General features: G+C 37.1%; 1 protein-coding gene across 2 annotated transcripts in view; it reads right to left on the bottom strand.

Moving 5' to 3' along the window:
• Positions 1-282: 282 nt before the first annotated feature.
• Positions 283-18025, bottom strand: part of cpm (carboxypeptidase M) — a 37005-nt gene continuing 19262 nt past the window's right edge. For both annotated transcript variants that reach the window (XM_039668063.2, XM_089127155.1), the window contains exons 5-9: positions 13030-13217; positions 12547-12717; positions 11597-11749; positions 6976-7124; positions 283-621 (exon numbers count right to left, since the gene is read on the bottom strand). In XM_039668063.2, coding sequence (XP_039523997.2) covers positions 424-621; positions 6976-7124; positions 11597-11749; positions 12547-12717; positions 13030-13217 — 859 coding nt within the window. In that variant the 3' untranslated portion in view covers positions 283-423. The remainder of the gene's footprint in view (positions 622-6975; positions 7125-11596; positions 11750-12546; positions 12718-13029; positions 13218-18025) is intronic.

Raw genomic sequence — 18025 nt, 5'->3', positions numbered from 1 at the left:
TTAATATGCAAAAGGTTAAGATAATTTTCCTGGCAAACTATCTGCAGCGTCTTCAAATAAAAACAATCATGAATAGTACGTTTCTCAAAGAGTTAAAAATTGTACACACATCCTTCAACTTGTCAATCTTCATATGTCAGTATTGTAGCAACTGGTCTTCCAATATTGACAGCAGATATGCAGGCATCTTAAATTTGACATCATTATAAAGCATTATCTGAGACACAGGAAAAAGTTTTACGTTTAACTGTACTGTTTCAATAACTTGCGCTGTGGATCGAGTCTTTACATGCATGCCACTATTGATTGTTTGACAATGCTCGATATGGCATCATGATTTAGTACAGAATTAAAAAAAAATATGTGTGTGCAAGAAAGGCAGTTGAGTTTGTCTTTAATGTTTAAAAGAGTCTTTGCTCCCTCTCAGGACAGCAGTCTTTGTAGGATGAATAAGGTAAGTGTTGTGATTGCGTTGGTGCAGGACTGAGGACTTGGTGCCGCTCCTGTTGAGATGTTGTCTTTCTGCCGAAGGATGAAGTTGTGTGTCAGGGCAGAGAACGAGTCGGGACCATATGGCACTTTAATCCTCTGTGTGAGGGTCTCGTGTCCTGGGTGTGTCACCTGTAGACAAAGCAATACTGAGTAACTCTGTAGTCAAAACTGTAAATGTCTATCTTAATAGATTTATTGGCATGTCTGTATTCCAGGATTTGATGTGATGTTTTCTGTTTCCTTCTTTCAGAATGTCATTTCGAACCTCCTCCTGCCACCAACTTCCTGACAGAGAGAGCGGCTAGTGAAATTCTCATCTAACATCTGGACAATCAGCGCGTGTTTTTGCACCCCTATATGCATGTCTGAGTCTGTTTACAGGCAGAGGCCTGGAGCAGAACACACTCTAAACAGTGGACTTCAGGATGAACACCCCAACACTCGCCTCCCTTATCATCATGGACAGCACTGTGGCCACTGTGGGGGATTTATTCAAGTTCCAGGGCTTGAAGTGGGACAGTCACATTGACTCCATTGTGGAAAAAAAGCCCAGCAGAAATTGTAGTTCCTTCATCAGCTGAAGTTTAACATGCTTAGCCAGTTTTAATGCATAACTAACTTGTAACTCAGCAACAAGATGTACGGCACAAAGGTCATTTTATTTATTGATTTATTTATTTTATTGGTTTGCGCCTAATCAATGAAATGGTAACTTTTGTATGCGATGATGTCACAAAACCCTCCGAATGCTCTGAAACGCTAATGTGGCTAAATGCATTAGATAGTGATATTAAAAGAAATAAATTACTAAACTTAGTAAAAAAAAAATAAAAAAAATAAAAAAAAAAGAGAGGGGTCGCACTTAAGTTTGTTGTCCTACTGATAGTTTAACTGATTGTTTTGTTGTCATTTGTAAGTCGCTTTGGATAAAAGTGTCATGTAAATGCAATAAATGCAATTTACCTAGAAAAATTCCTAGTGTTCCTCTTACTGATTCTGAGGTTTCTGCAAATAAAGCCTGTATGCATATCTATTCTAAATACAATGCTTATTCAGTCTTACTAGTAACATTTGAAATAAATACTAGTATCTAATAAATAGGCACTAGTATCCATTGAATAAGTACTAGCATCTAATTAATAAGTACTAGTATCTAATGAATAACTGCTAGTCTCTAATATATATGTACTAATCACAATTGGAATACATATTAGTCAGAACTGAATAGTTGATATCTGAATGACAGATCCCCATAGAAGTCACTGGCAAAAAATTAAATTTGTTATAGTCACAAAAGAATAGTTGCTAGTATCTAATGAACAAGTACTAGTATCTAATAAATAAGGACTAGTATCTAATAAATAAGGACTAGTATCTAATGAATAAGTACTAGTATCTAATGAATAAGGACTAGTATCTAATGAATAAGTACTAGTATCTTTAAAAAGGCACTAGTACCTAAAGAATAAGCAGTGGTGGAGGAAGTACTGAATCTCAGTACTTAAGTAAAAGTACAAATAACCAGATAAATATTTACTTTAGTAAAAGTAGAAGTAACACAATGACAACCATACTTAAGTAAAAAGTAAAAAGTACCTGATTTTAAATGTACTTTAAGTATTTAAAAGTAAAAGTACTTTCTAATGATTAATAAAACATTTAATTCTAACTCATTCAACCTAATACTCCTATAATGATGTTCAATAATGATGGAAAAAAAATGTCACCATTTCTGAAACAAGCTTGCAATTAGGCAATATATACACATCCTTACTATAATAACTATGGCAGTAAACGCGATTAATTTATGGTGTAATTCTGAACCTCTTGGCTTGCCATAATCCTAACCAAACGTATATTACACACGGTGCGTTTCCTATGCATTTAAAAACTGCATTTAAAAACACTAAATGCGTGCGAGACGCATTTAGTGTGACCGGGTTGATATATCTAGAGCCTCCATTTTTGCACTCAAGTCTAAGTCCCATGGCCCTCTATCAGAATCCAGAGTTTCAAGAAGATAAGAGAAACTCAAAATTCGACCCCAAAAAAAAAAGTTTCTCCAATCTTCTTGAAACTCTGGATTCTGATAGAGGGCCATGGGACTTAGACCTGAGTGCAAAAATGGAGGCTCTATGGCAACCAAACGTCACTGGTGAGACAAACGTGCAACGGACAGACGGTCAGATTACGTTTTGGCAGGGGAAAAACTGATCAGAAAATGTAATGAAAATGTAACAGAAGTTGTAGAAATGTAGTGGAGTAGAAAGTATAATAATTGCTGCGAAATGTAACGAAGTAAAAGTAAAAAGTATGCACTATTTATTCTACTTAAGTAAAGTAAAGATACGTGAAAAATGTACTTAAGTAAAGTAACAAAGTATTTGTACTTCGTTACATTCCACCACTTCACTAGTAGCTAATGAATAAGTACTAGTACTTAATGGAATAGATACTAGTATATAGAAAATAAGTACTAGTAGCATGAAAATAGAGACTAGTAGGTTTAAATTACTAAATATTAAAAACAGCTTACCATATGTGTATAGAAGTGAAATTTAGCATGGTTGAACATTTCAAACACATTTTTTATAGTTAACAATTCAATAATTCACCTTCATATTTCTATTCAAACTGTTTAAAAACACAACCTATAATCTTCAACAGGCAATTTTCGGTCCATTTGATTTTGCTTTTTGACTTCCTCAAATCCCATGTTGACCTCGATGAAAAGCAGTAGATTACCGAGCATAATTTCCATCTGCTAATTAGTCAACAAGCGTGCAAGCGTGTGTTGTTGACGAGCAAGCCATTAATTCGCAAAAACTTATAGGATTTTATTGTCATTATTAGGACGGCTGTTTTATGTTCAATTCAGTGTATTCACGGTTACTTTCCCTGTGCAGCATATATGCAACGAGATTATAATGTTATTCCTTGGATGTTTTCCTCATTGCTTCAGGATTCCCCTGTTGGACATAAAACGCTTAACATAGCTTAATGGACTAATACAGTGATATAAAAGATCAAACTAACAGACACAGAATATGAACTTAATGCTGAGCGTTTCCGAGTGATGGATATACCAACCCGATCTCCCGGGAATTCGTACGAATTTTACGAGGTGGCTAATTCGTAACAATTTGTACGACCTCACTCGTACGAATTAGTACGATTTAGCTAAATCGTACATATTTTACGAATTAGCCAATTCGTATGAATTCGTACGAATGACCTACCCCTGACCCCGCCCCTAAACATAACCGTCACGTGGGTTTAGACAAATCGTACAAATTTGTACGAGTGAGGTCGTATGAATTAGTACGAATTAGCCACTTTTGAATCACTCGTACAAATTCGTACGAATTGGTCGTGAGATAGGGTAGGATATACTGGCATAAAGTTGGCTTGACATTGGACATTGGCACATTTTTAACTTTAATAGCATGTGAAGAGAATGATCTAGTCATAAAAACAACTGTAAAGGTTTGGGCATAATGAGCACCTTTTTAATATTAACTCAAATAAATTGAAGTTAGAGACAGTCCCTAAATGTGCAAATGTCAAGCCATTTTTACATTTAAACTAACAATAGGACAACAAATATTTGCTATGATTCTTCCCAGTTACTTATATATAATGGAAAAGAAAGTGTTACCATTAATTGATCAAGTGTTCATTTTATGCCAGTAGCACTGGGAAACGCTCAGCATGAAACTGCATATTCTGAGTCTGCTTGCCTGTAGCCTATGATTATACAGCCTATCCTACATCCCCAATGTGGTGAGAGTAGGTCTTTTTTATCACTGTATTAGTCCATTAAGATACGATATCCTTGAGGATGATGAGGTATTGAGGGAAACCGATTATAATCCCGTTCATGGTAGAGAAACCTGACAACGTGTAGACTACACAGGGAAAGTAACAAGGAAAGTTACTGTATTAAACATAAACATAGCTTTTGTGTCTTTACTGACCCAGATATTCATCACAAAAACTTAATACATGCTCAACTGCTGTAAATGAGTTATGATTGAATGGCTTGCTCTGGTCTTCTTCAACAACGCACGCTTACACCCCCTGCTGGTGAGGTCGACTAACCTCACCAGCAGATTAGGCTCGGTAATCTACTGCTTTTCCTAGATGTCAAAGTTGAATTTACAATAGAATTTGTGGAAGCGAATTTGCAAAGCGAAATAAAATGGATCCGAAAATTGTCTGTTTAATATTATAAGTTGTGTTTTTTAAACGTTTGAATATTTTGGAAGTGAAATATGAAAGATGAATATGGATTATTGAATTTTTAATAATGAAAATGTGTTTTAAATGTTTTAATTTGAAATATGCACCGCCTAAATATTCAACCATGCTAAATTTCACAGCCCATAAAAATGCAAGCATGGTTAACGCAGCATATGCATAGCAATATTCTATTTGAAATGTAATATGTAAAATGTCAATGCATTTCTGTATTTAAATTAAATTCAACGTTGGAGCAAAATTACAATGATAATACAATTATATAATTTACATTTGGCATTTCATACACTAACTTTAACATGTAAATTAAATACACATTTTAATGCTTTATAAGTTCAAAACGTATTGCAGAAATGAATGTCTAACATGTTCAAGCAAAAACTGTAAGAAAATGATCATTTAAATGTTATTTTGCTTAATTTGCATTTAAAATCATACCGTTTTTCCTTACAAATGCTTAAGCCTATTACTCAGATTACAGAATATGACGGGATAAATTCATACCAAAAATTGTGACCACTCTTTATTTCTTCATGGCTGTAATGTTCAATCAAGTGACTCATGTGATGTATGACCATCTCCCATTTCTATTTTATTGGCTTTTTGGGGGGCTGGTGACGTCATCTTCTATAATTCAGTGTGTACTTTTTCAAAAAGCAGCACAAACAATTGTTTTACCGGCACAAACAAACAAGTCTTTTTTTATTTGAATTTGGAGCATGTGTATATGATTGATGATTGGGGGCTGAGTGAGCTCGAATGACCAATTAATATTATTTTAATATCTAAGAAACTGAAGCAGCACAAAATTAACGTTTACTGGCACAAACAGAGCAGGAACAAATGCAAGTGTCTTAACTGAGTCTAAAAACATTGAAATGATCATTCTGCTACAGTTTTTGCTTGAACAAATTAAAACATCTAATCATTTCTGAAATACATTTTCATTTTGCAACTTAATATATAATACTAAAATATCTATTCAATTTACATAGCCTATTTAAACTAGTGTATGAAATGGAAAATGGAAATTATATAATTGTATTATTTTCATTTTGCACCAAACATGCACAAATGTAATGGAAAATGTACATTTAAATACAGAAATGCATTGACATTTTACATATTGCATTGTCATTTTTCATTTTACATTTCAAATTGAATATTGCTGTGTAATGGCTAATTTTGCATTTACATTTATACAAGTTTCTTTTATTTCATATATGATCTTTATTTTCTTTTATATGTTTTCTTTTATTTCATTAAGATGTGATAGATGTGTGTGTAACTTTTACTAACGTTGGAGAAGATGTATTCATGAGCATTTAAAGGAAAATATTCATATCATCTAACATATACTCATAAGCATTTAAAGGAAGATGTTCATGAAATCCAAAGGACATTGTTAAGGTATAACTAAGCTGTTAGAAATGCATAAGTAATGTAAGCTTAGTGTGAGGACATAATGTTCTGTGTTTAACAAAGAAGCAAGCAGCATGGAAACATTTTAATAGCTCATTGTATTTCAAGTGTGAGTTATATTTGTGCAGGGTTTTGATCAAACAAAAGATAAACCAGAACTTGCACCCAAGAGATAAATTGAGCAGAAAGGTGTGAGGTCGAACAGAACTTGTAACCAAGAGATAAATTGAGGTGTGAAGCTGTATTTGAACATAGGAAACTTAACACAAACGTCATTGTGCTGTCCAAATTAAATATACTGTCTACAAGAATAGTCAAGAGCAGCGCAAACAGGTTTCCTTGCTAGAGGGTGTAAGAGACAATCGGTAGCAAAACCAGATATAGCCTGCATGGTTTCCTGGGTTTTCAGGTATACAAGGATGATGAGAAGGACTAGCCTTCGCCTTCACATGTAGACATTGTTCTGTATGTTGAACGCCTTCACATGTAGACATTGTTCTGTATGTTAAACGCCTTCACATGTAGACACTGTTCTCTATGTTGAACGCCAAAAGATTGGATGTGTTTTCTTGCAAGAAAATAAACTTTTGATACTTTGACTTTTGAAAAGGTTTCCACTTGTCTTCTTCCTCCTATCTTTTCGAATAACAGAGAATCATTTCCACAACAGCTGCTACCCATACGCTTCCATATATGCAGTTTTTTTTTTTTTTTTTGTAATGATAATATTGTGTTGTGACTGATCTGCAAAGCTTTCAGAAAAATGAGATTGAGGTCGACCACACGGGGGCGGTATCTTACCGTGATGGTGTATGTGCCGGGCAGCAGCAGTCTGAAGTACTCCCCGTTCCGATCGCTACTGAACGGACACAGATTTCTTCTTCCCGACACCTCGACTACAGCGTTTTGCACAGGCTTCCCGTCTGAGTCCATCACTACTCCTTTCACTCCTGTACAAAATAAAATACAAACTCCATGACTTCATTTCTGTTTGCAAAATATCACACCGGACCTGATATGAAAGGTAACAGATTAACCACTTTTGCTTCACTTGGGCCAGTAGGCCACCTAACAATCACCCACACCATAGTAAAATGAAAAATATTGATTCTCCTGGTTTACAGTAAGTTACACCTGCATGCCCTCCATCAATTATGTAGTCGCATGTAAACACTCTAGTTGCAGGTCTGTGTACATGAGTTTTAAAAGGGGACATCATGAAAATCTGACTTTTTCCGTGTTTAAAGGTGCCATATGTAATAATTGAGGTAAAAATACCCCCCCCCCCCCCCCCCGCAAAAAAAAGAGCTACACGCATCAAAAGAATGAGAAGAAATAAGTGCAATAATGTCATTGAAAAACTGACAAGTTATAGTGCTGCCGAGATATAAACCTAAATTAGCATGCTAAATTACTAGCCCTGGCCCGGCAGGTGTCGTAATACCACTTTCGGCCATGGGAGGCGGTATGCGGGCAGGCAACATAACCACCAGCCAAATTGCAGTACACGAGTAACTCGCGCGGCTTGTGTGTACTTGAACCTGATGTCAGTCGTGTGGAAATACAGCCCACTACTACATTTCAGTTCAGGGAAGAGTTCAAAAATGATTGTTCGACATTATGCATGAGGAATACATTTTGGTAAGTTGTAGCATACTGTATCTTTCAACAGTGTTCATGTTCTTTTTCCATTAGCTAGTAGAGATGATCGGTTCACGTGCGCTAGGGATCTGTGGTGTAACATGTACAAGCGCCAAAACGGTATTTATTGTTTGAATTGCGTAATAAAATTGACAGAATCTGAAAGCTTAACTAACCTAACTAACCTTAATTGCTAAGTGTCAATTGCGTGTTATTCGCCGATGTTGATCAAGCTAGCGCCATTCAGAGCTGCAAACTCTCACGAATTCACCGAATTCACCGAATTCACTAATTCAACTAATTAATTCAAACTAACAATAAAAGTGTAATATGAACAAAACGAATACCATAAACTTCAAATAATTGCCCAGGCTTTTATTTTCCCATATCGTCGAAATGCACCAGCTTGTTTTTGAGACAGGCGTCTATGAGACGCTCTTCATCATTTAGTGTTGAGATGTTGTTCATTGAGTCTCTGATCTCTAAAAATCTCCAAATGCTCCACGTGAAACTGCGGTCTTCCGACCTTTTACTATCGTGTCAAATGATTTGAATAATTTGCGCGAGGGAGAGAGAGCAAAACAGCGCTCGCTTTTGTTGTTTGTAGACGTGAGAGTGCGCGCGGCCACGGCACAACTCACTTTCTGGAGGTATACTGCCCCCATCTGGTATGGAATATGGAATATGATTTGATTTTTGTGTCAGATGGCACCTTTAAGAACTATAATGGGGTCCCCGGTGAATCTACCAATCCGGAAAACGTGAAAAGTGGCAACCCAGTAACGTTAACTGTTTGGTAAGCCTTTCTCTGCAAGCATGTCAACAAATAAAATCAAATATAAGCCCATGCAACTTCGCTCACCTTCTAATGTAAGGTGGGATCTTATTGTAATATTACCACCCCTTAATCTGCACGTTTGTGACGGTTAGACTGTATACAACTTAACGTTACGCACATGGCGCCGCAATTTAGTTTTTTTTCGCAAACGACAAAACCAAAGGCAAAGTATTGTCTTTGTCAAAGTACAAATCGTGCAAACTGCTCTGTCGTTGGCTGCACAGACCAACACATAACATTACTTGACCAAAAAAATGTCACAGCTATCTCATAAAGACCACAGGGAATTGTGTCGACTTGTGTAAAAGTTAACCAATACGGTAACTCACACGCTGCAAGTAACTTATATGAAATGAATCAATGTACTCCACAATGACAACATATATAAATCCACTACTAACCATTCTGAAACGTCCAGGTCTAAAAGTTGAAACCTCTTCCTGTGTCTCTCTATAGGCTGCAATCCGCTACTTTTGTAAGAAATTCACGTGTTTTGTTACTGACTGAGAATCGCTCATGTATACAATCGGCCATCTTCTGAACGGAAGTGGAGCACAGCAGTTCATTTGCATTTAAGGGGACATACACAAATATAGTTTTTCCAAAGATAGTTTTTGTCATTTACTGTAGTTTTTATCACGCTGGTGTAATTTCAAGTGTTTGTTTTTAAAATAAGTATTTTTAGTTAGTTATTTGATGCGGTGGTGTGACGTTATGATGGGTAGCCAGTGAAAATTGAGTCATTCATTAGGTTTTTTTTAACAACTGTTGTTCTTTTACATTTCAACAAAGTCTGCCATTGCGTTGGACTTTGTGAAACAAACAACCAACAAAAAGATGAGGATGAGTCGTGAGTGGCTGATTTGTGACAGCGACTGTTTCGGAACGTTCATGCGATCAGAAAGAAGATGAGGCCCTTTTCTGTCTGACTACGTTTGGATGTGCGAGTATTAAACTGTTGGTGAGATGGGATGAGATAATGTAACGCTGACGTAGGCTACAGTACAATGACAGTTGCACAGATGTGTGTGCGTGTGCAACTGTGCATGTTGGGAGTTGGGAACCGGAAAAAAAAAATGTCCGGTACCCGATAACTTTACCAATAATAATAATATTAATTTAGTTCTGCTTAACGGTTCCTGAACGCTGTCTAAAAGCTGTCAGGACCTGTCTACGTGACTAAATCAGCCATCAACACAGCCGCGTGTGATTTGTTTACATATGAGCTGCGGTAAGTCTATATATACAGTATGTTGATATTATATACTATATATCTGTTGTATGTGTTTGTCAAAATCAATGAATAAAAAGATTTTAAAAATGTATATTCTAAGAGTTAATATTACTTATATTGATTTCGTTAATAACTTGACAGCACTTAAATGTGTATTCTTACAAGTTAAAGAACAGTATTGTGAAATTCCCGTTTTTCACCTTTAAGAGGTAAAAAAAAAAAAAAAAACTGGCGGGAAAAAAGCTCTGTGGCAGGTGAATTTTGAAATCCACAGTGGCTGATGGCTGAAAAAGTTAACTTCAGGCCCTGGCCGTCCATCTTTTATTTATTTTATATTTTTTTTCAGGCTATGGCTCATACACACAGAGGCAAATTTGACAAGCTATAATTAATGATCTGGGGGCATTTTGAGCAAGAAGTTCACACATTATGAGGACAACATATTACATCTTGTGAAAAGGGGCATAATATGTCACCTTTAAAGGCGCACAGCACCATCTTACAAGCAGAAAATGCAAATAACTTGACATTAAAAAAAATAGTCGTGTCTACGTGGTATTACACAACTTTAGGTGCTCTCTAATTGGTTAGCCATTTCTTTCACACCGTTGTTTAAGAGGTGTGGTAGCGTATGTCTGGATGTTTTGCTTGTGGTTGGGTTACAGGGACAGTTGTGTCAATGCTTGGTGTGGACGGCGGCTTTGTCCCTGTGGGACAATCACGGTCAGGATAGTGCTGTGTGTGTGTGTGTGTGTGTAATTTTATTGCGACTGTAAAATAATATGTTTACTGTGTGCTGTAATAATACAGCGCCCTATACCGCATGAAATTTACCTCATAATGTGATGGCTACAATTATGGCTTGGTAAAACTGCTTTTTTTAAATATTTGTTTATTTAGCGGCCACTTAAGTGTGGGTGGGACGTTTCACTGGTAAAATCTCAAATCACCTACCTTCTAGAGTTAATGAAAGAGCTAAAGGTGTTGTCACATCTACCGTTACTTGGAAAAATGCACTTATTGCAACAGGACAATCAGGAGTTTCATGCGAGGCCAAAAGTTTCTCTGCATACTAGTTTTGATTGTGTTCAAATTCACAGCATTGACCAACACAACGTTGAGTGATTAGAATGTGACTTTTGTGTGAGCATTGATTCATGCATCACTATGCTACCGACGTTGGAGAGTTTTACTGCTGTCTTCTTTATAGTGTGTTTATCATAAACAGTATTGTGTATATGAACAAACAGTTATACAATTAATTACATGACTGGTTGTAATTTGCAAGTGAGTTTAGCCAATTTAGCTTGCTAATAAACAATTGTGTTATCACAAAAACGTACTAACGAGTAATCTGTCAAATTACATATAGCAGTCAACACGGCAACTAACATTAGCAAATTGTATTTCATAGACAACTTAGTGGAGCTTCAGACACAGACAATAGAGTCTGCGTTGTCATTGTCTGAGGGCGAAACGCACTGGCCAAATGCTACAGCCCAGAAATGTCCCGAGCACAGCGAAACAAGACAATTACAATTTACAGGCACATGCAAATGTAGTGCGTCTAAACACAAACACCAGCACACACTTCCAGTGGATCAAAAGTTATGATTAAGAGCCATTTTTTTTACTTATTTGTATTATTCTTTTGGGATACCATGCATAATGCTCCTTTAAGTGGACAAGTGTGTCTAAGCAGTACCTACCTAGGTGTACTTGCTGCATGTAAGCCAGTAGTGCAGGTCTGTTGGCCTCCCATAGGCCAGGAAGCTGTGACTCTAGAGGAAACTTGCAGCAAGATATTTCCAGTGTGAGCTCTAAACACTGTGCCTTCACATAGTTATAGTCTTGCATTCCCCCTAAGAGAAAAACACATTCAATTAGTACAGAACCATTGATTGGTACTAACAGTATATTAGATCTGTGCGGTACTGTAGGTCTTAAAGGAGTAGTTCACAAAAAAAAAAAACCTTTTGCTGATAATTTACTCAACCCCCATGTCATTCAAGATATCAATGTCATTCTTTCTTCAGTTGAAAAGAAATTATGGTTTCTGATAAAAACATTCCAGGATTTTCTCCATATAATGGACTTCATTGGGACGATGACTAAGGGTCTTATCTAGCGAAACGATCAGTCATTTAAAAAATAAATAAAAAAGTTTTATAAGCACAAATGCTCACCTTGCTCTGTTCTGTGATGAACGTTTGTGACACTCCTGTTCAAACTCGTTCATCAAAATGAACAAATCTTTTTTTTTTTTTTCGAGTCATGACTCGAAGGGTCCTAGATAAGACCCTTATTCATCGTCTGGTGTCATTTAAAGCCCTTTGAAGCTGCACTGAAACTCTCATTTGGACCTTGAACCGTTTGGTTCCCAATGAAGTGCATTATATGGACAAAATCCTGTAATGTTTTCATCAAAAACCTTATTTTCTTTTCGACTGAAGAAATAAAGACATGGACATCTTGGATGACATGGGGGTGAGTAAATTATAAGCAAAAGTTTTTTTTAAAAGTGAACTACTCCTTTAATACAGTATATAGGCTGTCTGTTTTCATTAGTGTTAATCAAAAAATTGTGGTATACTGGTAAAAAAAGTAGAGCACTTAGCACAGGTCACAAATATTAAAATGCTGCATTGAACACTTTTACCTTTTAGAGGATACCAGTAGTATCCGTTAGTGATGCCGTGGTCAAAGCCTATAAAATCGGAACAACTGTTTGCGTTGTGCATTTCAGTGTGGTTGTAGGAGTATGTCTTTGCCAAGTGGATAAACACGTCATCGTCGGGGGAGATGCTCTGGCCTCCTTGCAGCTCGCTTCCTGTAAGACACCGATAACATTCCTGTTAATCTCATGATCACAGCATGTTTGCCGTGCAGATTCAGATACTGGAATCGAGGCAACAAGCTGAATTGCTGTTCGGTCATGAGTTCTGGTAAAACGTTTATTTTATACCATTATAGCTTTTTATACCATTCTGCTTTGAGATTCCACTGGCCTGCTTGCCCAAATAAATCTAGTTTCATGTGGCTTTTAACAGCTAACAATATCTCTTTTTTTGTAATTTCACTTCATGACCTTAAAAAAAAACTGAGGGAAGCCACCGAAAAAGGGTTCATTAATGTGACTGACCTCTGTTGCTGTTGTCGTAGGGGTAGCTGGCCACCACCGCACCTCCGTGGAGATTGGCCGACAGGACGAAAGTCTCCGTCTTCAGCCAGTCCATCACTGCACTGACTTCTTTCTCAATTTCCTGCTCGGTATTACTCTCAAATGCATCCGGAAAATTGCGATTCAGGTCCACGCCGTTCTTATTATACCTGGAGGGGGGGAGGAACTTGTTACTCAAGGAAACTATGGCCTGTAAATGTTGCTTTTCTGGAGTAATTGCACATATTTCTTTTACACATTCACAACAAATAACCTTTTGTGATTATTTTCTCTTTTGTGGACATACTGAACAGAAGACCTGACTTTGTCAGCTGCAGCCTGCATCTGTGCTGCTGACACCAACATCTTCAAGGATGAAGAACATCAAACGATTAACTAGCAAACTAACAGGCCCTCTGCATTAGTCTGCACTGGCAGGTCTAAATTTGTGCGGGTGGATTAGTGTGTTTTGCCGTGACATCGTCGGGTGGAGCGATCCTTCTTAATCCCGAACACGGAGCGCCTGCTCTACGCCATACAGAAGTGCTTCCCTCAGGGATTCCTGTCTGCTTACTGTTGCAATGCTTTGAAGTGCTTTTAAACAGCCCCTCTCAGTCAACAAATGCTGCTCAGCTAAAACGGCACGCCTGGATGCCAGCACAACAGAAATGTTACACACAACGAAAAAATATATATATTTAGCACAAAAAAATGACCCAAATTACGTCACACGAGGTCCAATGCTGCCAATGACAATTGGGAAAAACAAACAAACAAACAAACAGATTTAAATGGTTTGGTTGAATTGTGTTCAACAATCAAGCCTTCCTGGGTGGTCAACGCCAAATGCATATGAAACCAACCTAGATGCAATAAACAGGATGTGTGTGTGTGCCACTGGTGTTTGAACACAGAGCTGTTTCTTCCTGCTTTCACAATACTATAAAACAAAAAAAGTTGGCCTGCACTCTCAGCCTCGAATGCCTTTTGTAGTTTAATGGGAAAGATGAGCTTGTTTATGCCAGGTTCTCTCGCAAATATTGGAGCTCTTCAACTTGTTTGAAAGCTTTTTGAAAACTGATTAAGCGCCTCATAAATCCACTTAGATTCTCTTGTGTCTCTGGCTCGGTTTGGACTCGGGTTGTTTTCTTTCGCTGATTGCCGGCCTCATCCAGACACCCTAGACCCTAGAATCTAAATCACGCCAGACACTTCAGCTGATCGATGTGGCCGACCACATTTTGTCGTTAAAATGGTTGATTAACTGCTTTCAGCTCTATAAACTATTTGTCTAAAAGAGCTCTTGAGGTTTCCATTAGTGGTGAGCTGTTAGTTTGATGGGGCAGAACAGATCGTTGAAGGCCTTCTTCTTGTCTGACGCTTTTTGCATTTGTGCTCAGATCAATGTATGCCATTTCTCTTATTTAACCTTTGTTAGGGTAACTGATCCTGGGTCAGACTAAGACACATTGCTCCATCTGTGATATCTATCTGTGATGATCACTCTATATATCAGAGATGGAGCAACGCCCAGTGTGGTTTACTTTCCTTTAACCACTGTTTATATGTAATGACAGCTTAGATCATGGTGTTTTTCGGATGACTTGAATCAGTACAATTTTACACACATGCCTGCCATGCCACACACTTAGATCTCTATGCATGCGCACAGCCATTAAATCTCAGCCGGCTCGCACTCTAGGTCTGTCAGTTTAATTTGGAGGAGTATCAGGGCTGTCACAGGGCGCCAGGATGTGTGAGAGCCATTAATTCGTGAGTGAAAAGCATTAAATAGTGTTTATGTTGTGCTCTGTGGCTATGGAGTGATCAGTGCAGGAAATTTTTCAAGTGTGTTTCACTGATCTGTAAAGGAATAATTTACTAAAACTTCTGTCATTGTTTATTCACTCTCATGGTGTTACAAACCATCAACAGAACACAAAGGTATTTGTTTAGCAGAATGCGCAAGCTGTTCTTTGCTATTGAAACTAAATGGAGAGTGGTTCTGGCAAATGCCAACAATTACAATAGGTCACCAGAAGTATTTAAAAAAAAATGTGTTGTTAAAAACCACTTACATGCTGCGTGGTGACGCAGGTTTCAGGTTTCACTTTCTAGATACACAGTATATACTGCACAGGATTCTCTAATTAGTAAATGTCGATTCCAAACGTAACTGGATTTCCCGAATCCTCCTTCCACCCTGCCCCTTATCTGCCATTGTTCAGAGCCAGAGGCTGACATGTCATGAGATTCTGACATGAGGCAAATGTTTTGTGTGTTTAAACTACTCAGGAAGTCAACCTAGTAATGGCTTACTACTAATTAGCTCTGTATGTTAAAACGAGACAAAAAATTATTGCAGGTTGCCCTTTCAAGGAAAACACCCTCTAAGTTTATGGTGTGCGAGATATATAAATATATATATATATATATATATATATATATAAGATGGATATATGGAATGAATATTCCACTGCAGACTCTCAAACTCGACCTGATGGAATATTCCAGCAGTCCAGCTGTGCTTTCAAATTATAGTACTTTCACTGAAACCTCAGATGACTTGCGCCAATGACAAACTGACCAGTCATAATGTGTATTTGCCTCTTTCCGCTGAGAAAACTACGAATGCCAGGCCAAAACTTCTGTGGACCGTTTGATCGAGTCAAGTCGCCTTAAATGTCTAAAACCTCAAGAGTTGTCTTTTCTTAAATCGGAAGGTCAAATTATTGCCATATTGGACATAAATCTGACAAGAGTGGATTTCATTTGCTACCAAATATAGACCGTTTCCCAAATGAATTTATCAGAACATCCTTTTCCTGTCCTTTAAGAATGACACATTTCCTCTGAATCTTAAGGGTGGCTACATGATATTGCTAATTATATCTGTAATTCCTTATCTGCTATTATGACTAATATAATCTTTCCCACAAACTAATATCTGAGATTATACTAGTGTGATTTGATTTAGTCGACTAGTTTTTTTGTGACTTTAAGGGGATCTGAGTAAATAATCCCCCAAAATAAAATTAAAATAATAATTTCTTATTAGGGCTTTGAATTGACAACCGGTTAAAGCTTCACAGCTTGCTCCATATGCTGTCATTTTAAACCATTAACTGTTTTCAACATTGGTAAGAAATAGTGATACATTTCTGAAGGATCATGTGACAATTTTCACTGATGAAAATTCAGCTTTGCCAGCAAAGGAATAAATCGCATTTCCAAAAATAAGTAAATTGAAAACAGTTCATTTCTGTTAGCAGTTCTGGAAACTTGTTGCACTTTTTGTCTCTGTACAAGTTCACGCTAATGTCTTTTATTGTTCCTCTTGTAGCAACACTGAGAATTCAACATGTTTTGCTGCATTGTTTCAAAATCTACATTATACATAAACATGTACTTGCATATAGTACCTTCAACTGAGGCCATAAAATGTTTTACGGCGATCGGCTTGTGTATTTTTGTGTCAAACTTACAAGTGTTGATTCATTGTTTCCTATGAAATGTATAAACGGTTTCCTGTAGTATGTATATTTTCTTTGCAGACTTGGCACATACAAAAATCTAAGGTATGGGTCTACGAGAAATACATGAAGTGGTGCTATAACAGGTTAAGAAAATGTCTTCCATAAGTTTAAATGCATAAACTTTACTACAATGCAACAACTTTTCCTGAGTATTTCCATGGCATTACTAGCGACAAAGTTACTGAATAAGTTAAAACTAATTTAATTAGTTATAAACTAATTTATGTAAGTGTTAGGTCACCTTAACTTATAAAGCACTTTTATAACTTATCTGGCCAAATGAAAGAACATAATGTGATTATGCATCTAGGCTGCATCATAAATCAGATTGTGGATTGGTATCATTCCGAATATTTCATTCAGCTCCTGCTCACACTGGCAAAGTAGCCGAATCAGAGTGATGCATTTGCTTGCGATTCCCATCACTTTTCCTTACAATGTGACCTGTCACAGGTTAAGCATGATCCGTTGGATTGAAATACGAGACTGTGGCAGTGGCTGACAGGGTTGTGTTTGTTTCACTTGGTTGAGAGTGGTGCCAAACCTCACAGGAAGCTCATAGCGAGAGCCATGGCAATAAGGGCGAACCACACCGTGTAAAAATACAATCATCGTCCTAAATGTGCACAGCTGCATGACTGATGTTGTAGTGTGCTCTCTCGCTTTGACTCTTGCTCAATCTCCTTTTCTCCGAGTTTACCCACCATATCATCAAATCCAGATCAGATCTGTTTCCAATTGCATCCCCATCTGAGCAGGAGCGCTTATATGATCCCAGACTGCAGGAGCAGGACGGTTTGTATTCAAGGATGTGGCTTCTATGGTATTAGATGAGGTCTGGTGTGTCTCCAAAGTTTTGGGGCTTACTGAGCTGGACATATGGTTGACACTGGTCTCATGTAGCCTTTCAAAAAATTGAGAGTGGCTTTACTGTCTACAGGTTTTGCAGGCAGCTTTTTAATGTTAATTGAGCTCATGTTTTTCACTTCACTAATAGTCTGTGTGGCTTACATACATCATAATGCAAACTGACTGAGAATGAATAATACTGATGTTTGTGCGTACTGTGACCATACCACTGGCCCAAGGGGTCTGCAGAAAGTCTGAGAATAAAAAGATTTTACAAAATGTTAGGGCTGTCAAACGATTAATCGCATCCAAAATAAAAGTTTGTGTTTACATAATATATGTTGGTGCACTGTATAATTATTTTATATATATATAAATACACACACATGCATGTATATTTAAGAAATAAAAAAAAAATTATATATAATATAAATTATATATAAATCTATATACAGTATATACATGAAAATATTTCTTACAATCATGTGTGTGTATTTATATATATAAAATAATTAAACACAGTGCACCCATATATTATGTAAACACAAACTTTTATTTTGGATGTGATTAATCGTTTGACAGCCCTACAAAAT

The sequence above is a fragment of the Pimephales promelas genome, chromosome 24, assembly GCF_988280905.1.
Source record: "Pimephales promelas chromosome 24, fPimPro1.hap1.1, whole genome shotgun sequence".
NCBI classification, from domain to species: Eukaryota; Metazoa; Chordata; class Actinopteri; order Cypriniformes; family Leuciscidae; genus Pimephales; species Pimephales promelas.
The sequence above is the reverse complement of the archived record's forward strand: the minus strand, read 5'-3'. Positions and strand labels throughout refer to the sequence as shown.